At 41.9% G+C, this 25,331-nt stretch overlaps 2 protein-coding genes and 1 non-coding gene across 4 annotated transcripts in view; 1 reads left to right on the top strand and 2 right to left on the bottom strand.

Annotated features, from left to right (window-relative positions):
• The window catches only part of EPSTI1 (epithelial stromal interaction 1), a 103,645-nt gene extending 85,108 nt beyond the window's left edge, over positions 1 to 18,537 (bottom strand). The window contains exons 1-2 of one of the 2 annotated variants that reach the window (XM_019936496.3): positions 18,227 to 18,537; positions 1,767 to 1,825 (exon numbers count right to left, since the gene is read on the bottom strand). In XM_019936496.3, the coding sequence (XP_019792055.1) occupies positions 1,767 to 1,825; positions 18,227 to 18,405 (238 nt within the window). In that variant the 5' untranslated portion in view covers positions 18,406 to 18,537. The remainder of the gene's footprint in view (positions 1 to 1,766; positions 1,826 to 18,226) is intronic. The other variant, XM_019936497.3, reaches the window with a different exon arrangement.
• TRNAV-UAC (transfer RNA valine (anticodon UAC)) lies at positions 9,402 to 9,473 on the bottom strand. The gene has a single exon. It is a non-coding gene; the product is annotated as a tRNA-Val (tRNA).
• Positions 17,978 to 25,331, top strand: part of DNAJC15 (DnaJ heat shock protein family (Hsp40) member C15) — a 105,375-nt gene continuing 98,021 nt past the window's right edge. Inside the window, exon 1 of the mRNA XM_073795250.1 lies at positions 17,978 to 18,066. Within this exon, the coding sequence (XP_073651351.1) occupies positions 18,025 to 18,066 (42 nt within the window). The 5' untranslated portion in view covers positions 17,978 to 18,024. The remainder of the gene's footprint in view (positions 18,067 to 25,331) is intronic.

Genomic DNA, 25,331 nt, shown 5'->3' with positions numbered 1-25,331 from the left:
GAGCAGTGCTCATTCCCCAAATATACGCTGACTGGCAGCAGGGGGCGCCAGAGATACTAGTTCTGTTCTTCCAATGTATGCCCGAATCTCATTAGAAGTGATTATTTCAAACATCCATTTATAATATTTTTTAATTATTAGAGGGAAAAAAACTTTCTGAAACATCTCAAAAATCCAGACTGCACTGAGGCTTAAATTCCTGTTAGCTATTTAAATCAAAAACTTGTAAAATGCCAGAATCTTTGGGATTCCGTTGGTCACCTGCAGGCAGTGCCCACAGTCACTGTGTTAGCATAGCTGTGATTGTCATACTCTGCACAGACTCCGATGGACCACCCAGGGGCCTACCTGTCCAGTGGAGACCTTTATAGAGCTGTTTTCCTGCTGTGCCCTTATGTCCATTGGTCATTACAAAATTAAATTTCCTATTAAGATCAAGATAGGAGAGCACAGAATCTCAGTGCTAGCCCTACAGTTGACTTGAACAAGCCTCAGAACTTCTTTGTGAATTAAATGAACTTTAGTTCTCCTTCCAACTCTAAGGTATAATACTGTAACTTTAAAGGGCAGCATTTATTCTACTGTACAACTTCAGTTAAGCATGCTATATGCCCACTAGGTACAAGGAGCACAAAAACAAGTAAGATGTAGCCCCTGCCCTCAAAGAGCTTATAATCTAAAGAAGGAAAGTGAAGTCACGAATAAAAACAGCTGCGGGTAGACTCTGATAGTTACAAAATTATGGGAACACAGAGACTGAAAAAAAAATTCCATTAAGAAGGAATGGGACAGGGACTTCCCTGGTGGCGCAGCGGTTAAGAATCCTCCTGCCAATGCAGGGGACACGGGTTCGAGCCCTGGTCCAGGAAGATCCCATATGCTGTGGAGCAACTAAGCCCATGTGCCACAACTACTGAGCCTGAGCTCTAGAGACCGTGAGCCACAACTACTAAGCCCATGTGCCACAACTACTGAAGCCCACACCTAGAGCCCGTGCTCTGCAACAAGAGAAGCCACCCAATGAGAAGCCCAGGAACCGCAACAAAGAGTAGCCCCAGCTCACCGCAAGTAGAGAAAGCCCACGCACAGCAACAGACCCAACGCAGCCAAAAATAAAAATTTATAAAAAAGGAATGGAACAGGTCTAGAAAGAGACAGATTATTTTATAATCTATTTCATATATGACTTGTCTCTTTCAAAAGTGTTCCAAGTCCTGTAAGGACATCTGCAGTGAGCCGAATTTTACAAGAACTTGATAGGTGTGAAACTGTTTAAGCCCAACAGAAACCTCAGATTTATAACCGTGCAATGAGCTCTGCTATTAACACAGAGAAACAAATTTAGAAGCACTAAAATAGAATAATTTTAAAAGGTATAATTAAAACTGCCAAAGTTGGGCTTCCCTGGTGGCACAGTGCTTAAGAATCCACCTGCCAATGCAGGGGACACGGGTTCGAGCCCTGATCTGGGAAGATCCCACATGCTGGGGAGCAACTAAGCCCGTGAGCCACAACTACTGAAGCCCGCGTGCCTAGAGCCCATGCTCCGTGACAAGAGAAGCCACCGTAGTGAGAAACCCGCACACCGCAACGAAGCGTAACCCCTGCTCGCCGCAACTAGAGAAAGCCCACGTGCAGCAATGAAGACCCAACACAGCCAAAAATAAATTTTTAAAAAAATTATGAATAAAGTAACAAAAACTGTAGTTTAAAAACAAAAAGAAAGAAAAATGAGAAGTATTTTGAATGGTAAATAATATACATACTCCGTTGCATCTCATTTCTTCGTTTTTCATTTGGTGCTATCAAGGTATATGCCCCTGTGCTAGAATGAAGAGAAAAAAATGGATTGTCACGAGAAATTATTAATGCATATAAAGCACCATACCTTCTTTCTGATAATATACTGTATTTATGATCATCACCATCAAATAGGTACTAGGAAAGATAATATTCCTTTTAAGACCCAGGTGTGTTCTCCAGGAGCTTACAATCTATCTGGTAAACTAAAACAAGTGCACACGGCCACATATGGAAATATAAAGCAGTTGATGGAGAATGACAAGTGACTTCTTCAGGGTCAGCTCTTGGTAAACTGTCTTTGTAGGGATCCTCTGTGCCTCCAGGTGGCGCTCATGGGCACATCCCTTTGAGATGACTGGCATTCTCTTCCATGTCACCCACTACAGGAGTACAGGAAACACTCACACATTTTTGGCTCCCACACACTGGGCGTAGGGGGCCATCTGCAATGCAGCCACCTCCTCCTGGTGACCCATCTGAGTGGCCACATGGCCAAAGTCTTGTGTTTTGGGGCTTTGACTTCTAGGCAGGGGTCCGCTGGGCCCCTCATTCTCCTGGGGACACAGGTCGAGCATAATCAGGAGTTCAGAGAAGGAGTCACTTCAATTCTCTGGGGGGGGGGGGGAGGAGTGGGGACCAGGGAAGACTTCACTGAAGCAAAAATATTCACCACTAAGGTGCAAGAAGTTGTTACAATATTGTGAGCTTTTGAGGGCAGAAACGGTGCTTGAGGGATCCACATAGGCCCAGCCCCTGGCACAAAGTAGCTGCTTGATGAATGTGGGCTGAATTGAAATGAAATGATGCCAGAGACCCAGTCCATGAGTCTGTGCTGGGGGGTGGCTCTTTGTGATGATACATGTAGTCGCACAGAGGTATGAATACTTCATAGAGCAGAAATATAAGCACAGCAAGACTGCAGCGTCCATGTAGGTACAGTGTGAGGGGAAATGTTACGGATAAATACAATCAGCTTATAAGTGTAGGTCTTTTTTAAAAAAATCCCAGATACTCTTAGAAGTCTTTGTCCAACACGGAACATACAGTTTCAAAGGACAAATTAGCGAAGATTGAACAGTAGAGGCCAAAAGCGCTGATTAACAGAAGCCATTTCTTCCTTATCTCATTTTCCTAGCAGTAAGCCTTCAGCCAGCTTCAAACTGGGCTTTAATTTCCAAGTTGTACATGGGAGGTGTGCAACCACCTCTGCATGCAAACAGGGCTGCTGGATGCCCAATTACCTAACGTATATCAGCAGACGTTGCATGTGTAGCCTAGCATGCGTACAATGGGATGAATACAAAATTAGGAGGCTGCCGCTGGAAATTAATCCCCTGTCAATTGCATATTCTTTGTTCACCCTCAGAAAGATTTTTCACTCCTCAATTGTCCACACTTTATAGAAGCTTAGGAGCTGCAGTTCTGTGGGTAGTACCTGCAAACTTGAGTATGATGCAATAGTGAGCCATTCTTCAGAGCCTTAAAGATGAAACGAGACACTGGATTTAAATGCCAACCATGAAATGACTGCAGAATCATCAATGTCCGTTAACATTGTGGTACGGAGCTTCTTACCATACCAGGGATTTGACTACACTGCAAATCAGTAGTTCTTAAACGTTAGCATGCATCAGAATCACTTGGAGGGCTTGTAAAATGTTGAGTTTCTGATTCAGTAGGTATGGGACGGGGGGGCATCTATAACTTGCATTTTTAACAGTTCCCAGATGATGATGATACTCTTGATCTGGGGACCACACTTTGAGAACCAGTGCTGTAGATCAATCAAGCTGTCTTCAAACATTTGGACTAAAAGGGAATTGAGGGATTAATAAATCATTGATAAAGACACAGACGTTAAATCATATGCCAAAGATCATGAGGTTAATTAAGCAATAGTGCTGAGACTCAAACCAAGCACTTTTGACTTAAACCAGGTGGGTGTCTGGAGCTAAGTATTCAGCTCAATGTAGAAAACATAAAATATGACTGTCCTTAACTTCGGCCTCTTGATAGACTTCCAAACAAAGTAAATCTACTTAGCCAAGCACCCATTATGGACTTGTTATGTTAGGGGCTTATAAGGCATGAGGGGAGATACAAAAAAACGGACACCAACCCCTTTAACAGAGCTTACACTTTAATTAGGAACAATTCATAAAACCACCAGAGCAGACCACAAGGATACTCAAACAAGCCTCAAAGTGGGATGATGGAAGTAGTCAGAGATGCAAGGTGGAGGGGAGTCAGTGAGACCCCAGAGGAGTAGAAAATTTCAGAGAAGAATAGCAAGTTGAGGCTTAAAGGATAGGATCTCAAGTGGCAAAAAGGGTTTCTGTGCTAACACTTTGCTAAGAGAAGCTTCATAGAGAATTTTCCAAGTTCCATGAATCTCTCTTACAAAACTATCAGGAAAGGTTTGAAAAGAAAAAACAGTTTGTAAAAGATTTTATTCTGCAATATCTAATCTGATTAAGTGTGACAATATCACACTGGAATCTTTCGTCTTAGGAATAGTTCTGTGGTCCATCTATGGCCAACATGTGTAGCCGACAAGTACCCAGACAATACAGGGCCGTGAAAAAAGGGGGAGAATTATCTAGCCTTGAAATCAGGGGCTTTTAATCGAAAACATTTAAACGTAACCCCAGGCTCAAGGACAGCGGTCCCAGTAAGAAATGTTTTGTTAGAGAATTCCTTAGCAACCTTCTTAGCAATATTTTATTGGCTGAAAATGTCAAATCTGAAATATAATATTCAGAAGAAAGCATTGCCAAACAATGGAGCCTTTATTCCTCTTCCCTCCTATAGGAAGAGGAGCTTAAGTCTCAGGATCGGCTTTTTATTTTTTAATATCCTGTGGCAGCGCATAACGCCTGGGTAGATACAAATATTCATCCCTTCTCTCTTAGCTTTCCCTTGACATGAATAACAAGTATAACTTATTCATGCTTTCAGCCAAGTAGTTTCCACCCACAGCAAGGGCCTCTGCTGTTTTAACCTCCATGTCATTCCTTTCAACAGCCTGACTCTCTTTTTTTTTCTTTTTTTTTTTTTTTTTTTTTTTCTTGCGGTACGCAGGCCTCTCACTGTTGTGGCCTCTCCCGTTGCGGAGCACAGGCTCCGGACGCGCAGGCTCAGCGGCCGTGGCTCACAGGCCCAGCCACTCCGCGGCATGTGGGATCCTCCTGGACCGGAGCACAAACCCGTGTCCCCTGCATCGGCAGGCGGACTCTTAACCACTGCGCCACCAGGGAAGCCCCCAGCCTGACTCTCAAAGCTACTGATGGAGACAAGCCCAACCTACCTGTATTTAGTATTCTGGTCATTTCCTGATTAAGCAACATGCAAGCCACTGATATAAATGTATATCTTTGAAAATGAGTTTCCTTAATTACCTCATGGAAATTTAATGAAATATCTCCGTTTGTAAGATTATTTTCACTTTCCAACAGCACACATCCATGAGATACACTAAGGGAGAACGTATAAAGAACAGCGTAAGACAGAGGGAGAAGTGTTTTTCTGTACCATATATTTCTTAAATACATATATTTAAGGAATCTCTTCCTTGTGAGGTCCCTCCTGAGCTACACAACTGCCTCTCCGTGCACATTCTTGTGCATTTTTATAAGGTCTCATCAATAAGCACTCTATGAAAAAAAATGGTATGTTGGAGTCATGAAAAATATCTTGTCTGGCTGAAAGTATTACATAAATACATCCTGGTGTGTACAAACTGCAGCAGATGTGATTTAAATTTCTAATTAGGAACAACACTGGTTTGAGTAAAAAAGAAATGCACTCAAGAGCAAAAATTCAGAAAGAGATTAAGTGACAAACATCATTTCAAGCAGAATAGTAGACACATAAAGTCTACTGTCCTACAAAAGACTGGTTTGAGGTTTTCATAGTTCAAGAAAATCTTATCCTTGGGTGAAATTGAAACAAAGGAAAATTTCTGGTTAATCAAAGGCACTGGATAGAGATTTAGATTCTAGATGTGTTTTTCTATATATCTTTTTAATACCGTCTTCAACATAGGACTCTGAAGCTTACTGTTTTCAACCAACATGAATCAAACCTTATGAGGCATTCAGGTTTGCAAAACTTCTTTTATAGACAGACCGTATTCCTAAGAAAAAAAATACCAAGATCAGACTGAGTAAATCATCCTTGTCCCCTAAGCCCGTCACACCAGCCCTGATCCTGCATTCCACATCTCTGGTGTGGAAGGACTAATGAATTCTCTTTGGTCTCAGAGCCTGCAGAGCCCCAGACATAGTCTGCACACCCAAGAGACTGATGTGAAGCTGGTTAGTTCTGTAACTCACAGCTTCTGCTGGAGGGTGGAATAGATGCCCAGAGCGCTAAACAGACACCCAGAAGGAAAAGATAAACAAGAGACCACCAGGTCATCAGGGCCTTTGTTCATAGGATACCTTTATGGGAAGTAGAAAGAGGTACACACACACACACACACACACACACACACACACACACACACACACATCCATCCCAGGATCCTCACATAGGCCCATGGCTTAGTGAGAGGTGGTAAATTTATGCAAATTAGAAAAAAGTGCCCCTTCTGCCAGGTGGCGGTAACCCCACACTAAGGCAAATGATTGCATATGTATTTCAGCTTCAAATTACTACCTTAGCCAGGCAAGTCTACATAGTTACTAACTGGCACAATCATACAGGATAGACCTGAAAGATGCTGTGCTTCTTCACTTGAAACACATACATGTAAATGATAAAAAGCTATGAAAAAAGAAGCAAGAGCACTTCCCTGGTGGTGCAGCGGTTAAGAATCTGCCTCCCAGTGCAGGGGACACGGGTTCGAGCCCTGGTCACCAGGAAGATCCCACATGCCACGGAGCAACTAAGCCTGTGTGCCACGACTACTGAGCCTGCGCTCTAGAGCCCAAGAACCACAACTACTGAGCCCACGTGCCAAAACTAGTGAAGCCCCAGCGCCCAAAGCCCGTGCTCTGCAACAAGACAAGCCACCGCAAAGAGAAGCCTGTGCACTGCAACAAAGAGTAGCCCCTGCTCACCACAACTAGAGAAAGCCTGTGCGCAGAAACGAAGACCCCACGCAGCCAAAAATAAATAAATTAAATTAAAAATAAATACTGTATATGTGTCAATCTCAATCTCCTTAAATAAACAAATAAACAAAAATAAGTTCATCTATTAAAAAAAGCAAGAAAGATTCTCTCTAAAGATACAAAGAATATATATGAAATATAATATCGGAGAGACTCACCATCTTTATGAGGGCAAAAACCAGTGATGAAAGTAGAGATGGGGACCAAATGGTAAGTATACTTGCAAAATGTATCAAATTGCTTCCTCAGTAAAAGTAACTACAAGGAATTCATATTTTCAGAACATAGAGATGTCAGGTCTGGGATGTGATTTGAACCTACTTGCAAGCTACAGTTAGCCTAATAGTTAGGCTGTTACTATTTCATGGATGCTGGTAGACTTTATTATTCATGGCATGGCATCAGCGTATTTATGTCTGTCCTCTCTGGCTCCAAGTCAACATGACGGATGCTGCACACACAGTGTGTTTGCATTGCAGCTGAGGAACACTGAATCGTGGAATCCACCATTTTTATAGCAGATAGTAAGCAAGCCTGGTCTTTGTTCTGGGGAGAATGTACCTCATCTCTCAAGGTTCCCAGCTATACAACAACCCTAAGAAACAGTCCAGGTTAGAGTAGTCACGTATGCAATCTTGGCATACCCAGCAAGACATCTAGAGTGCAAGAGGCCCAAGGAGGACTATCTTTTCCAACAAGAGAATATTTAAGAATGGCTTAGTGATAAGAAAATTGGCATCTGCATGAAAACACTTATCAAATTGTTATACATTTTCTATTATTATTATTCCTCTTATTATTATTGTTATCATTAGGCTAAGCTCTGAATATGTCCACATGTCTTAAGCACTGCTCCTCAAGGCAATCTGTAACTTAAAGGAGAAAACTAAAAATGCAAGACAAGGTACTTATATCTAAATATCTGCATAGAATATTTAAAAATGAAATTCATCCTGATTTTGAAATAAACATATGCTCACATAAGAAAATGCAGAAAATTATCTTTAAAACATTTAAAAGTCACTCATAACCCCACTCCTCAGAGATCTCAGTTACAGTGTTATTTGGGTGAATTTCAGTTCAATCTATATTCTGTACATATTACACAGTTGCAATCATATATAAAGTCCAATTTTATATGCTGCTTTCACTTATAAGTGGTTTTCCCAATTATGCACGTAACAAGCTTAATATTAAATGGCTACATAATAATTCACAACATCAATGCACCATTAATATAACCACTCACTTAACCATTTCAGTTGTTTCAATTGTTCACTATTATAAACAATCCTGCAGGATGTGCAAAGCATAAAACAAAGATTGCACAGAACATTATCCAGAAGAAAACCCTTAATAGTCCTCTAAAATCAATACTCTGAACAGGAATGTGGACTACATTTAAAATTTTCTTCCGTAGATATTCCATTTGCATTTCCAAAGTTCCAGTGACAGTTTGATCATATGATTAATATCTGCTCTTATGCTTGACTCTCCTCAATTCCTAAACCAGAATAGATGCTGGCCTACCTAACCATTCATTCTCACCACCTCCTTACTAAACGCACTCCTATATTATTCAGGTTAACAATGTGCTCCATTAAGACTACAGTCCCCAACCTTCTTTATAGCCAAATATGACTGTGTGATTAAGTTTGGCAAATTGAGATATAAGGGGAAGCCATTGAGAAGGATTTCTAGGAAATCTCCATTAAATGAAGACAGACAGATGGACAGGAAAAGCTTTTTGGTTGCCCTCCCCCCTTCCTGGAAGGTTGAAGTGTAAGCTGGTGCTCAAGCAACCATCTTGGTCAGTGAGGCAACTTGAATATGTAAGACATGCATCAGAAACAGCAGAGCAGAAAGAAGCAATCTGTAAGACTACCACATGAGTGGTAATCTATTGCCAAAGTGCCCTGCTTTGAACCCTAATTCTGTTACTTCCTAACTATAACTTTGAGAAAATTAGTTTTTCCATTCTTTCACCTGTAAAATGGGGATAACAAATATCTATCTCTTAGAGTATGAAGTGCTTAGAACAAGGCTAGGAAATAACAAATGTTCTATTATGATTGCCTATTATTTGTACTATATCATCCCCAGACTACCTACCTTCAGACTGACTTTATAGGAGAGAAACAAAGCCGTCTATGCTTAAGACACCTATTTGGAGATATCTATTTTATTATAATAATTATATATAACATATTATGTATAAGACACTTATTATTATTGTCACCTTCTATTGGCGGTAGAAATTGAAGGGCATAATGGCTCTAAGTCTTTCTACTTGGATTAAAAGTCAAAAAGAACAACTTACACTTTAAAGATAAAGAGGTCCTTATACCAAACAGCTTGAAGTGTTTATTTCTAAGGATCTGAATTGCAGGGGACTTTTCCTTTCTGTATTAGTTTTGTAATGTTTAGTTTTTTGGGTTTTTTGGGGTTTTTGGCCACGCCGCATGGTTTGTGGGATCCTAGTTCCCCGACCAGGAATTGAACCTGGGCTACGGCAGTGTAAGTGCTCAGTCCTAACCACTGGACCACCAGGGAATTCCCAATGTAATGTTTAGATTTTTATAACAAGCAGATATGACTTTACTTTTATAATCATGAAAAAATATTCCAAGGAGTATTAAATGAGAAAATATTTAAAATAAAGACTTCTTAAATCAGGGGTTCAGCTTTTCTTACAGGACTAGGTAGCACAGGATTTCCACTCTCACTGGTCCCCTAGCAAAACAAACACTGGGCAATACCAGCCCTTGAGTTTTAACGATGGGAAATGTCTTCAGTTGTTCTACAGGACTTTAATAAACTGCCTTTTAAGTGTTCATGGTGGGGGGGGGGGGTGAATTACAAACATTACAGAACAAAGGAACCATCATTGGCTGATTCTCTGATATAGAAGACCCTTCAAATGCAGTCTTCTCCCTGTGATGATTTTTTTCCTGTTAAGGTTTTGTTTCAGATTCAAATACATTCTGAATAGATGCAATTAATCTTAACAATAGTATAACCTTACAGCACTCTACTGACTTTGAAGTAAGTAACCTTACTGTGTAATTGAACTAAGTTTCTTTTTTCTCATTTCTGCTATGCTTCTAAACGATTATTATAGGTATTATGTGTTTTTAAGCTTTCATCATCCTGTTGATTTATTGCTTCACTGTTTCAGCTGTCAGACTTTTTGAGAAATGCCCACTCATTTTTGATATTGTATTTGAACAAAAATGATTGCTCCCCAAGACTTAGCAGAATTCAAATGCATACCACATTAAGGAGTGGAATCTAGTGTAGAAAAGTTGGAAATTCATCCTAAACAAGACCATAATTTCTCCCCTCCTGTATAAACAGGAAGGTAAATTTGACCTAATCAAACCAAAATGTCTTTTCTTTCCATCCATTCCAACAATCTCTTCTGCCATGCAAAGAACAATGCTTTGCTTTTCACACTGTAGGTGGTAACCCACTAATGGGCCATGAAATCAACTTAATGGGTTTATTTTTAATGAATAAGAATAGAAAATGTCGGGCTTCCCTGGTGGCACAGGGCTTCCCTGGTGGCACAGCGGTTGAGAGTCCGCCTGCCGATGCAGGGGACGCGGGTTCGTGCCCCGGTCCGGGAAGATCCCACATGCCGCAGAGCGGTTGGGCCCGTGAGCCATGGCCGCTGAGCCTGCACGTCCGGAGCCTGTGCTCTGCAACGGGAGAGGCCACAACAGTGAGAGGCCCACGTACCGCAAAAAAAAAAAAAAAAAAAAAGAATAGAAAAAGTCAAAGTCCATCACATATAGTAAGGGTGAGAACTGTTTTCTGACATTTTTTCAGTTATATATAAACTCACATATGACCTAGACCCATACATGTACTAGGTCATGAATGTCAAATGCATTGCTAACTTTAGGCTGCGGTCAGAAGTCTGAAAGATCTCTGGAAGGCAGTACGGGGTTTAGGTTGCTCAGAAACAGTGACAGTGAGAAAACTGTTCTAATGTAAGCCAACCAAGCTGTCATGAAGAAAAGCAGCAGAGAAAACGGGATCGCCACAGAAACTTTGCTCCTACAAACTACTTCTCTATCCAAATCATTTTAAAACTGTAAATAAATGTCACATTGCTGATTCTATAGTACCACTCTCTTCAGTCTACAGGAATTCTATTTTGTTGATGTGAAAATAGGACCACTGATAGGAAATTCACGAGCTGCACTGTCACTCCCTCCTCCAGCCCCATCATGTTCAGGATCCAGACTTTGGCAGATAGACTCAGGTCTGAGGGCTGGTCTGTGACTAAAAAAAAAGCCATGAGGCCTTAGGAAATCATACACTCTCTCAAGACTCAGTTTCTTCAATTATAAGGGGGCATAGTGTTTACTGTGAAGAGAAAAATGAGTTATATGATGCGTGTAGCACAGGGTCTAGCATGCGGTTATAAGTTCAAGACATAAAAGTTCGAGGTACTGATTGTTATTTCGGTTTTAGTTCCTCGGAGTACCCAGTTTAACTATTCTAGGTCATAACTAATTTCCTTTCTGCTACCACAGTACTGCAGTGCTTTGTCACATTTCTTAATTCTGAAAGCAGTCAAACAGAGGCTTCCAAAGAGCGTGAGACCTAAAAGCAGTCAAATAAGGAGAGCTCTACTGAGTAGTTTGGTAGTAGAATCTGCCCATAGAGACACCTACCCAGCTCACTGAGTCATAAAATTATCATTGAGTTAAACACTGTCTGTTGTTTTACAAACTTGCTGAATGCTTACGAGCCTTGCCTGGAGACTGAGTTAAATAGTTCCCTAATGAATAGCTATCTATATTCAGCCATCAGGAAGATTTCTCATTAGAATCAATCACAGATTTTTCTCTTCCTAGGTACCATTATTTCAGAGCACTAAAAGGAACTCAGGCGTTATTCAGTTCTCCATCTCCAAGGAGGGGTAATAGCCTGATGCTTTCATGCCATTTAACAACTACAGGCAAAAGCTTATTTTCTCACTGCCGTAAGAGGAGACAGAAGAGAAATCTGGGGCATTTGCAGTGAAGAAAAAATAGGGAAAGCAGTTCCTGTAGGCTCTCATAAGTTTGTAAAAACTTGCACTTCATTTAAGACTATTTTATGTGGCTAGTTCAGATTCAAGTAAGCTGAGACAAGAAAGACTTAAGAAGTTTTTGATGGTCTGTCTTGGGTATAAATTATACATCAGGATTAAGAGTATACTCAACAATGATTAAATAGTGATGTTTATAAAAATGGAACTAATGCTATATAACTTAATGACTATGTTATCATTTTTCCCATCTTATATCTCATCTTACATTTACGAAATGTTTAATACTAAAATAACATAGTAGGGCTTCCCTGGTGGCCCGGTGACTGAGAGTCCACCTGCCGATGCAGGGGACACGGGTTCGTGCCCCGGTCCGGGAAGATCCCACATGCCGCGGAGCGGCTGGGCCCGTGAGCCATGGCCGCTGAGCCTGCGCGTCCGGAGCCTGTGCGCCGCAACGGGAGAGGCCACAACAGTGAGAGGCGCGCGTACCGCAAAAAATAATAATAACACAGTGTTCTTTAAGAGAGAAAAATCAGGAATTGGCCATTAATAAGTGGGCTTACCAAGCCATTCTTTTTAAATACATTTTTTTTATTTTATTTATTTATTTATGGCTGTGTTGGGTCTTCGTTTCTGTGCGAGGGCTTTCTCTAGTTGTGGCAAGCGGGGGCCACTCTTCATCGCGGTGCGCGGGCCTCTCACTATCGCGGCCTCTCTTGTTGAGGAGCACAGGCTCCAGACGCGCAGGCTCAGTAATTGTGGCTCACAGGCCTAGTTGCTCCGCGGCATGTGGGATCCTCCCAGACCAGGGCTCGAACCCGTGTCCCCTGCACTGGCAGGCAGATTCTCAACCACTGCGCCACCAGGGAAGCCCCCAAGTCATTCTTTATTCTCCCTTCACTCTCCCTTGAGAGTTTGAGGATGAAGGGGAAAAAAATGTATCAGTTATCAGGGTCAATTTCTTCCCTGGAGCACAACAAACTGGGCAAAGTATTGAAGTTAGAGGAAGGAAACTAGGGAATGGCCCCTGAGCCCCAAGGGACGAAATAAGGAAAAGGAGTGGGTTTCCCCAGGACATATAGCACTCCCAACAGCCATGGTGTCTAAGCTGCTGTTGTCAGGGGTATGGTGTATCTTAAAGGCTGTGTCAATTTGGGTCCTCGGAGGAGTAGACATCAAGATGAGATTAGACAAGCAAGAGATTTACTGGGAGGAAGGCTTGTGAAGGATAAAAGGTGAGCAAGCAGCAGTAGGCAGGGAAAGCCTTAAGAACATGAGTAGGTCTGACACCTGTGAAGGGAGAGAGGGAGGATTGAGTAGGAAGAGCCTCAGGCTGGTATACGGTTCTGAGAAAATCTTGGATAGGTCAGTGGGGAGTCTTCTGGCAAAAGCTGCCCCATAAAGGAGTCCCACCTGGAATGCTCAGACACTGGTGGGAAGAGTGCAGAATATGAGTGCTCTCAGAGCAAAGGGTACAATGGATTCAAAAGGATGGCAACTAGAGCTGTCAGTTGACTGTGCTCCCCACAGTAGAGTCTTTTGAAGATCTGAAGAGCAAGCTTCCCTGGCTGCCATAGAGGCTATTTAAACTACCGTGGTATAATAAAGTTTAAGTATTCAATCATTGTCCCTGGTTCCTGGCTCAGAGCTCCTTAAAATCTCGGAATTCTAAGTTATAAGAATGTCAGGACTTCCCTGGTGGCCCAGTGGTTAAGAATCCACCTGCCATTGCAGGGGACACGGGTTTGATCCCTGGTTCCGGAAGATGCCACATGCCACGGAGCAACTACGCCCGTGAGCCACAACTACTGAGCCTGCGTGCCACAACTACTGAAGCCCCCGTGCCTAGAGCCCACGCTCCCTCAACAAGAGAAGCCACCACAATGAGAAGCCCACGCACCACAACGAAGAGTAGCCCCCGCTCACCGCAACTAGAGAAAGCCCGCATGCAGCAACGAAGACCCAACACAGCCAAAAAAAAAAGAATGTCAATTATATGCTAAAGAGATGATTCCTGGTGGGGGCCCTAGATAGCTTCGGGATGGGAGCTGTTTGCCATAAAAAACAACCATGTGATTAGAGGGTTAGAACTTTCAGGTCCACCTCTCCCCCAGCTCTGGGAAGGGGAGAGGGGCTGGGGATTGAGTTCAATCACCAAGGGCCAACAATTTAATCAATTATGCCTATGTGATGAAGCCTAAATAAAAATCCTCAAACAATGAGGTTTGGGGAGCTTCCAAATTAGTGAAGACATCCAGGTGCTAGGAGGGTGACCCACCCAGAAAGGGTATGGAAACTCTGTGCAACCCCCCTCCCCGTATCTTCCATTTGGCTGTTCCAGGGCTGTATCCTTTATAATAAAACTGTAACTGTAAGTATAGTGGTTGCCATGAGTTCTGGGAGTCATTCTAGTGAATTATCAAACCTGGGCACGGGGGGAGGTCATGGGAACCCCCAAATTTGTAGTCAGAGATGTGGGTAGCCTGGGGCCCCCCTTGTGGCTTACTCCTGAAGTGGGAGCAGGCTTGTGGGACTGAGCCCTTAACTTGTGGCATCTGCAGCAGCTGTGAGTAGTGTCAATAATGAATTGAATTATAGATAATTGGTGTTGCAACAACATACTTGTCAGAAAAAAACAAAACAAAAACCCAAAAAACCCACAACTCCTAATTCTCCTATAGATCACAGTTCAAACATCACCTCTTGGGAACACTTTTCCTGCTCCCCAGACTAGCTCAGGCCCTGGCTTTCCTTCACAGTGCATATAAAGAGTTACTCATGTAATTATCTGATAACTGTCTGCCCCATCAATTAGACTATAAGCTACACAAGGGCTTGTCTTTGGTTGAGTAGTTATTTTTTCCTGTATTTCTAATTAAATATCCAGAGCTAGAAACCCTCTCTTTTTATAGGGTTGTTGTGAAGATTCAAAGAGTTAACATATGTATGGGGCTTCCCTGGTGGCACAGTGGTTAAGAATCCACCTGCCAGAGCAGAGGACACAGGTTCGAGCCCTGGTCCGGGAAGATCCCACATGCCTCAGAGCAACTAAGCCCATGCGCCACAACTACTGAGCCTGCGCTCTAGAGCCCGCGAGCCACAACTACTGAGCCCACGTGCTGCAACTACTGAAGCCCACGTGCCTAGAGTCCGTGCTCCGCAACAAGAGAAGCCACCGCAATGAGAAGCCCGTGCACCACAACAAAGAGCAGCCCCCGCTCACCGCAACTAGAGAAAGCCCGCGCACAGCAACAGACCCAATGCAGCCAAAAATAAATAATAAATAAATAATTTTTTTAAAAAAAAGAGTTAACATATGCAATGCACTTTCACAAACATAAGTTAAATACATAAGTGCTTGCCGTTATTATTGCTAATCTTTAAGTCTCTACAGTTTTTGCTATAAAGTTGGCCACAAATATGTGAAGGTAAACTGACTTTGTATACAAATTATGTTAAAGTTAACTGTATAGTGAAATTCCACATTATGGGTTCATTTTCAGAATATCTTTATATTTCCTTCAAACAGCATCAAGATAGAGGACCACCTTTAGGTACGGTTATAGACAAGCATCTGAACAAAGTGAACCTTGCCTGTATTGCTATCATAGGCAAGAGCCTTTTGCCCAGAATTGGGTAAAATGAGGTAAAATTCCCTTCCAGAAAAACCCATGCCTTAGTCTTATATTTATCTAGAGTTTGGGGGAAGGGTAAAGGATTACTTTGGATTAGAAGTTTGTGTGAACTTTTTTTCTCTTTAAATCTGTATAAATAGCTTACAATATTTAAGATAAAATCACGAACTGAAAAGAATTAGGAAATCCAATATTTATTAGTAAACACTTTACTTAAATCCAAATATAGTTAAGGGCTCAGCCTTGCCTTAGATTCTATTAGAGGTCCTCAGGAATCATTCTAACAACTTGCCTTAAAGTCTCTCTCTATTTATATGTAAGTCAGCGTTTTAAATCAGTGTGTTTTTACAAGGCATAAACACTTCAGGGTGACAGCACAGTACTTGGTCAATAAACATTTGTTAAATGAATTCAAGGCTATCAGCACCCAACATTTACTGGATACTTGTTTTCTGCCAGGCATGAAATTGTTTTATGGATACACAGACACACACATACACAGACCCTGAGAGGTTGGTATTATCTCACTTCACCTAATGAGGACACTGAGACATAAAGTAGCTGAAGTTCAGAGAGTAAGTAATGGCAGAATCAGAACTTGAACCCAAGCCTGCCTGGCATCAAAGCTCCTCTTCCCACGTTGGGGCTTCCCTAATGAATAAGTGGAAGGATGCGCACAAAACAAGGTCAAAGATCAACCCTTTAGCGTATAAATAAGCTCATATTGAAAGTGAACAAGTGAAGTTTCACTATTAAGCACTTAACTCTATCCTTCCTTTTTCTTAATTTTCTATCAGAAAATGCTTCTAATTTCTCTCCAAGAAAATAAATCTTAACGGCACTTTTTGGTCAGTTTTACTGAGATGTTATTTGCCATTCAACAAGTTTCCTTGGTTTCCTGCTTCCATTAAAGGAGACAAGCAAGAATAAACAGTAGATATAAGTGACTACTGGAGATGTAAGAAGAATTCAGAGTGGTCCAAACAGGATCTTACTTGTTATATACATAGAAGGAAATGTATCTTATAATGTTCTGCCTATTGCAACTGGTTCACATGAAAATAGTGAGTTCTGTGAAACACCACTGAACTCACCCATGTATTCTCTCATGGTCTACTGGCAAATTAGAAATCACAAAATGTAGTGAGGTCTTCAGATACTGAGGCCTGGAAAATTAATTAGAAAACTGCCCCTTTCTGAGTAATTTAGTCCAGCAAGATTCTGGGGTAATTTACAATTAATTTACAAATAAGAAAACAGACAGATGCAACTGCTAATGTTTATGAGATGTTATGAGCTTGCAATTAAATGATTATGTCTAAGTAGATCTTTAAAATAGAAAAAAAAGGCACATAGAGGGTATTCATCATCAACGTGAAACCATACATCCGTGACCTCTGTTACATCAAATGCTACAGCTTACAGAGCTATACTCAGAATTAAAGGACTTCCATTATGGCCAGATATCCCCCGCTTCTTCTTCGGGCCGCACCGCTCGGCTTGCAGTATCTTAGTTCCCCACCATGGATCAAACTTGAATCCGCCCTAGCAGTGAGCGCGCTGAGTCCTAACCACTGGACCGCTGGGGAATTCCGCTCCGCCTCGCCCCCCCCACCCCCATTCTGAGTAGGAAAGAAATGCAGCAATCTCTAATTGAAATCACCCACACCACCTAAGGGCAACCCAGAGCTGAATAATATTAAAAAGCCTGGTACTTATGAATTCTTTCAAAAGTTAAGGGATGAAAGAAAATCTGTTTATTGGGCATAAGGTTATATACTGTTCCTTAGAAACCAACGTTTGTGTTTCATGTAACTAGAAGTTGATGAAAATGAAACCATCTGGAAAGTTCCAGTTCACAGAAGCAGCACTTCAAAAGCAGTAATGTCTTTACAAACCCTACTGTTGGATTAAAGCATCTCATTCCATTGGTGGGAAAGGATCACTGACACTTCACATAATAAATGTTTCCAGGATAGTAACTGTGGTCCCTGAAGCAAAGACCAGGAATAAAGTTCCTGTTCCCATGTAGAGCACTTATCAACACCCGCGGCAAGAAACACTACACCCACTCACTTCCTCTCTGGCTCAGTCCTCTGGTCCTAAGGGGCTACTTTATCCGGGAGTTTTGTTGGAATGCAGGCTCCTAGAGGCAGCATTTGCACTTCTACCCAATAACACATTCTCTCTTCACCCTTACCCTCCCAGCTGATGTGAAGATACTATTTAGGGCATCAGTTTTTTTAAGACAGGAAGGGAAGAAAATATTTTCATACTATTTAAGAGCATGAGTTCTGGAGATATCTGGAAAATTAGTAAGAAGCCTAGGCAGTTACTACACACCCAGTAGTAGCCTAGTCCTGTAGCCAGCCTTGAAGAATCAGGAAGGTAGTGTCCTCAAAAGGAACGCGGGCTCGGTCGGATGTTCAGTAAGGATCCCGGACCGGCACACTCAGTTTATAAGGTAATTCATGTCTGCTATTGTTTAGACAAATGAGCCTGCATTTTCTTAGAGACCCTGTAATGGGGCCCCTGTGGTTCAAACTTAGGTGATCTGAGAAGAGCCTGGGCGCCTGTTTGGGGTCTGAGCTTCCGCCCCGCAGGACAGGTGGTTAAATACTTACAACCTCCGGCCCGCGTGCTCCGGGCTCTCCCGCGAAGGGCTCTCGGGAGCCTCCTCTAAACCCCGCCTGGGGCCCTGCGGCGGGCCCAGCTCCCCGCGCCACGCAGCGGGGTCCCGGGCCGGGCGGGAGGCGGCGGGGGCTCCGAACCCGGAGCCCTGCACCCCACTGCGGGTGTACATGGTCCACAGCCCGCGGGTCCCGGGCCGCCGCCGCTGTGGGAAGGATGAGGGCCGAGCTGAGACGCTTCGCGGGTCTCGAGATGCGATTCCGAAGAGCGGGAGCGGCGGTTTAGCAGCTGAGTTTCGATTCCCGCTACCAGCCGCGGGCTGCCCCGCCCCCCAGGACTTCCCCGACCTTGCTCCTCCCTGGCGCCCTCTGACCCGATCGCAGGTTACAGCGCCGGCCGCGCGCCCCGCCTGGGATGTTGAATGGAGCGCGCCTGGCCAGCTACAGGTGAGTTGGTTTGAGGTCTCACAGCCACCTTAAAGGGTGATAAAGTTATCTATGATCAATCACGGAGACCTCATGCAAGCAGGGAGTAGGGAGTAGCCACCAGGTAACTGAAATCCTGAAAGACAACTGAGGACTATTTAACAGGTCACCCTAATTTGAGGTTTCTGCAGGATATTTGAGACGGTGAACAATATATTAACCTTCAGATTCCAGAGATTAGGTCAATAATTAAAATTATCTAAACAAAATTTGGCCTTTTATCAGTTTTGACTGCTGTTTGGTTTTTGCCAAGTATTTTCTTTTTTAAAATTTTTTTTTAATTTTTATTTATTTATTATTATTATGATTTTGGCTGCCGTTGGGTCTTTGTCGCTGCGCGTGGGCTTTCTCTAGTTGTAGCAAGCAGGGGCTACTCTTTGTTGTGGTGCTCAGGCTTTTCATTGTGGTGGCTTCCTCTTGTGGAGCATGGGCTCTAGACGCGTGGGCTTCATTAGTTGCAGCACACAGGCTCAGTAGTTGTGGCTCACGGGCTCTAGAGCACAGGCTTAGTAGCTGTGGCACACGGGCTTAGTTGCTCGGTGGCATGTGGGATCTTCCCAGACCAGGGCTGGAACCCGTGTCCCCTGCATTGGCAGGCGGATTCTTAACCACTGTGCCACCAGGGAAGCCCCTGCCAAGAACTTTCAAGTTAAAGGAAATGGAAAGTGAAATCAAAAGTGAAAGGAAAAGCAGAACTGGAGCAGCAAGCTGAGGGGAAGGCAGAGATGATTCTCTACGCAGCCCTGTTACGTGATTGATCAGACATTAAAGAAATTTTGATTAAATACCTGCTCTGTGCAAGACATTGGGCAGTAATTCAACTATGGTATGGGAATAGTTTAAAATATGGATTTGCAAGATTCTATAGGTCCGGGGGTGAGTCCCTGCATCCAATTTTTTAATAGCTCCTGATGACTCTGATGTGTGCTGCGATGATCACCACTGTCCTTTGTGTAGCTGGCTACCCAAAGATAAAAGAAGGCTCTTCCCTCACCCAACCGCTACTCTAGAAGACGCGTAAACAAACGTTAATGCCACCATGGGATAAGCGAAATAACAAGATGGGTAAGGCTATTGGATGTGCAGGGAAAGTAGGGATTAGCCCTCCGAATAATTCAAAGAAAAGGGACATTTGAGAATGACCCACAAAAGTCAAGGAGTTCACCAAGAAGAAGGAGGCACAATGCTGGAGGCTTGTGGCTTACACTGACAAGGTGTGTACCTACTCCAGGTGGGGCGGGATGGCTGGAACACCCCAGCCTGTAGTCATCAAGCCACTTAGGAGTTCGATTGTTCTGCTTATATTACTGGTGCTTAGAAAATAAAGACAAACACATGTTTGATAGCTAGTGAAAGATTTCAATGAATGGTGGGCAGTGTGTGGAGTAAGACAGGAGAGGAGAAGGTAAAGGCAAGGGACTTGTTAGGGAAGGAGGTCAGGGTTTCTATGCCACCTGCAGCGTTAGAGGTCTGTCAAGTAGACCACGGGTTCTCAAATGTCCGAGCCCATCAGAACCACCTGGAGGGTGTATTGAAACAGACTTCTGGAGCTAATCCTTGTGTTTCTGATTCAGTAGGTCTGGGGTGGGACCCTGTGGGGTATTGTGAGGAGTAAAGAGTTAATCTACATCAGTTGTTCTCAAATGGAGTTGACTTTGCCTCCAGCAGATATTTGGCAACGCCTGGAGATCATTTTTATCGTGAAGCCTGGAAACGGGTGGAAGTGGGGCTATTGGCATCTAGTGAAGGCCAGGGATAATGCTAAACACCGTACAGTGCACACAGGACAGCCCCTCACACAGAGAATCATCCTGCCCCAAACGTCAGTAGATCAGGTTAAAAAATCCTGACCTACACAATATGTCTAGTTAAGAACCCCAGTAATTTAATGGTTGCTGTTTTTATGGTGACCTTAAGGTTTTAGCTTTGTAAAATGGGTAGGTGGCACAACCATTCATCATGAATCAGGAGGAAGGTGAGAGTTTGAGAACATTTGGGTTGGAGGTGACTGCAGGGTGAGAAATACAAACAATGGATCTGGGTGGCCTTTCTGGAGGTGATCTTCAGAATCTCTTCTGCTGGGAAAATACCACAGAAACTTCTTTTTTCAGAAGAGAAAGTAGTTGTTTTGGTGGTTGCATTAAATTCAAATTTTGAGTAGGGGAAAGCTCATTAGGGGAAAACCAGTTCTGTTAAAGGAGCTGGTAACAGTAATACTGACTTCAGGGATGCATTTAGTTGACCATATTTATTTTACAACACAACCATGTAACACACCCACGTTTCAAACATGAGATAGAAATAGAAGATAATGGGCGAAATCTAAATTGCTTATTCTGTTCACTTCTCACTTTGCTACATTCTCAAAGTGTTTTTAAAAATGTGAGTATGTTTTCTATAATGTGAATAGCAATAGACATCTAAAAGCTTCTTCAGGGTGCTCAACAGTGAGTCATCCATGAAACTATACATAGAGAATCCTAACGGTGCTACCAGAAAACTACGAGAACTAATCAATGAATTTGGTAAAGTAGCAGGATACAAAACTCATGCACAGAAATCTCCTGCATTCCGATACACTAAAGACAAAAAATCTGAAAGAGAAATTAAGGCAACACTCCCATTCACCATTGAAACAAAAAGAATAAAATACCTAGGAATAAACCTACCTAAGGAGACAAAAGACCTGTATGCAGAAAATTATGACACTGATGAAAGAAATTAAAGATGATACAAACAGATGGAGAGATATATCATGTTCTTGGATTGGAAGAATCGACATTGTGAAAATGACTATACTACCCAAAGCAATCTACAGATTCAATGCAATCCCTATCAAACTACCACTGGCATTTTTCACAGAACTAGAACAAAAAATTGCACAATTTGTATGGAAACACAAAAGACCCCAAATAGCCAAAACAATCTTGAGAAAGAAAAACGGAGCTGGAGGAATCAGGCTACTGGACTTCAAACTATACTACAAAGCTACAGTAATCAAGACAGTATGGTAGTGGCACAAAAACAGAAATATAGATCAATGGAACAGGATAGAAAGCCCAGAGATAAACCTACGCACATATGGTCACCTTATTTTTGATAAAGGAGGCAAGAATATAAAATGGAGAAAAGACAGCCTCTTCAATAAGTGGTGCTGGGAAAACTGGACAGCTACAAGTAAAAGAATTAAATTAGAACACTCCCTAACACCATACACAAAAATAAACTCAAAATGGATTAAGGACCTAAATGTCAGACCAGACACTATCAAACTCTTAGAGGAAAATGTAGGCAGGACACCCTATGACCTAAATCACAGCAAGATCCTTTTTGACCCACCTCCTAAAGAAATAGAAATAAAAACAAAAATAAACAAATGGGAGCTAATGAAACTTCAAAGCTTTTGCACAGCAAAGGAAACCATAAACAAGACCAAAAGACAACCCTCAGAATGGGAGAAAATATTTGCAAATGAAGCAACTGACAAAGGATTAATCTCCAAAATTGACAAACAGCTCATGCAGCTCAGTTCAAAAAAACAAAAAACCCAATCCAAAAATGGGCAGAAAACCTAAATAGACATTTCTCCGAAGAAGATATACAGATTGCCAACAAACACATGAAAGGATGCTCAACATCACTAATCATTAGAGAAATGCAAATCAAAACTACAATGAGGTATCACCTCACACCAGTCAGAATGGCCATCATCAAAAAACCTACAAACAATAGTTGCTGGAGAGGGTATGGAGAAAAGGGAACCCTCTTGCACTGTTGGTGGGAATGTAAATTGATACAGCCACTATGGAGAACAGTATGGAGGTTCCTTAAAAAACTAAAGATAGAACTACCATACAACCCAGCAATCCCACTACTGAGCATATACCCTGGGAATACTGTAATTCAAAAAGAATCATGTACCACGTTCATTGCAGCTCTATATACAATAGCCAGGACATGGAAGCAACCTAAGTGTCCATCGACAGACGAATGGATAAAGAAGATGTGGCACATATATACAGTGGAATATTACTCAGCCATAAAAAGAAATGAAACTGAGTTATTTGTAGTGAGGTGGATGGACCCACAAACTGTCATACAGAGTGAAGTAAGTCAGAAGGAGAAAAACAAATGCCGTATGCTAACACATATACATGGAATCTAAAAAGAAAAAAAAATGGTTCTGAAGAACCTAGGGGCAGGACAGGAATAAAGATGCAGATGTAGAGAATGGACTTGAGGACACAGGGAGGGGGAAGGGTAAGCTGGGACGAAGTGAGAGAGTGGCATGGACATATATACACTACCAAACGTAAAATAGATAGCTAGTGGGAAGCAGCCGCATAGCACAGGGATATCAGCTTGGTGCTTTGTGACCACCTAGAGGGGTGGGATAGGGAGGGTGGGAGGGAGATGCAAGAGGGAGGAGATAGGGGGCTATATGTATATGTATAGCTGATTCACTTTGTTATAAAGCAGAAACTAACACACCATTGTATACTCCAATAAAGATGTTAAAAAAAAAAAAGAGTGAGTCTTCTACTGGCTTATCACCCATTCTCTCACCTTATGTGTGTGCATTTGTATGAGAAGATGGTCTGGCCTTTACATGGGTTATCCTGAGGTGTGTGCCTCTGTAGCAATGCTGGTGGAGAGAAGCAGGGAGAGTAGGGAAGGTTCTGGATCCCCATCACTGTTTCCACCCTAGTACTTTAGCCATTATCTCTTCCATACAGTGGAGTGCTACCTGATTTTTGTTTGAAGCAAGAGTTCCAAGGCTTTAAAAGTTTTTAGAACCACTATATTGGACAATTGCCTATATGTTTTAAGGGACCTGGGGAACACGTGAAGTCTAGTGAGATTGTTAAATTGCCTGAAATTTGGCCAATTAGAGATTTGTTTAGGAAATAGTTTTCTTTTAAAATAGAACTGCCTCTGGGAAATAATCATTTGTTCTTTCCTTTAGGTAAAGGAGTTTAATCTGAGCAAAAGACATTTTGGTTGGGGAAGAGGGAAGCTGAGTGAAAAAAGGAGGATTTCAAAAGCTGTACAAAAGAAAATGCTGTAAAATGAGACATTGTCGGGAAATGGGAATTCAGGCCTCAGTGAGCAATTTTAGCTATAGCCCAATGAGCAAAAATTACATCAAAAAGAACCTTCACCTACCTGGTCTAATGCTAACATCCAAGTGTGTCTTTATTTTCTGAGGAAATAAATGGGAATATATATCTGATTTTTAAATCGGTTGCCTTAGATTATTCCTTCATTAGTGTGAATAAATATATATAATTAGAGACACATAGACTTGGCTTTTTCTTTTTAAGTGTCCCGTGATAACAGTCTGAAAATTCTAAAAAGTCTTGCTTCCTTAAATTTGATTCTGCAGTAGAAAGCTAGATTAATCCAATAGATGTAGGACAGCAGTTATTCTGAAGCTTTTGTTTCCTCTTCTAACAAAGGAGCTATGTGAAACACCTAATACTTGGCATCTCCTCATTTTAAGTGTGTGTGTGTGTGTGTGTGTGTGTGTGAATGAGCATATTTCTATCATGAAAATTTCATATTCTTTAGAAATTCTTCAAATTTGTAACATAAAATCAAGAATGCTGCAGTAATAAGTCACTTTAAGTTCATGTAAGAAATATTTATTGAATGATAAGTATATGTCATCTACTCTATCAGACCCGGGCACTACAGTGGGGAACAAACAGAACCTTGTTATTCTAGCTCCATGTTTAAGATTACCTAACTACCCCCTATTTTAGGAAACAGAAATTTAGAGAGGTAAAGGGACTTGTCAGCATTATGTAACAAATCTGTGGCAGAACCAGAACTTGAATTTAGGTCTTCTGAGTCCAAGTCTAGCTTTTTACATTTTGAAAGATGATTGTGACAAAAAATGTTTTTTGACAAAATTCGGAATTTGGAACGTTTCTCAATTGTTATAATTTTCCCAAAGATCAGCTGTATATTATTTTCCAAAGCAGTTGTGTCAAAGTTTCTAAACGTATCAGAATCTACATTCATAAAAGCCTTAACACGCCAAGATGCACTCCTATAATTACATGATCAAACTACCTATATGACAGTACTTTATATAACATGTCAAATTTTCATGACTAGCAAACATGCTAATTTTGGTTCAAATTCCTTTTCTTTAACAGTGTTAAAATAGTTAGCTTTACAGTGTATCACAAAGAATTCTACTTAAGAATGAAAAGATGTATATTTGTTCCCTCTATTTTTCTGACGACAATGTGTCCTGTCACTTGGGAAAATAAGGAATATAGAAATGTGTTTTCCGTAATATTTCTTATCTTCTGGAAGGTGGCTGAATTGCGTTGTTTGTAAATTCAGATCTGAGGAATAGGTAGTTGCTTCCATCTCTGGGTTCTAACACTGTGTAGTAGCCTTCACAAGGCCTCTACTGGCTGCAGGGAGAAAGGAATCTCCTTTAACTTTGGAAAAACTTCAGAAGACTCAAGTCAGTGGCTTGGGGGAGAGAGTCCCCTGAACTGGTTCTTTACCTATGATGAATGATGAATCAAAGAGAAACTCTCTAGAGCACTATTTTTTTATCCAATCACTGTGCCTTTTCCAAAAGTGCCCCCTT

This window comes from Tursiops truncatus, chromosome 18 (assembly GCF_011762595.2).
Source record: "Tursiops truncatus isolate mTurTru1 chromosome 18, mTurTru1.mat.Y, whole genome shotgun sequence".
Taxonomy (NCBI): domain Eukaryota; kingdom Metazoa; phylum Chordata; class Mammalia; order Artiodactyla; family Delphinidae; genus Tursiops; species Tursiops truncatus.
This window is presented reverse-complemented; position numbering and strand designations above follow the sequence as displayed.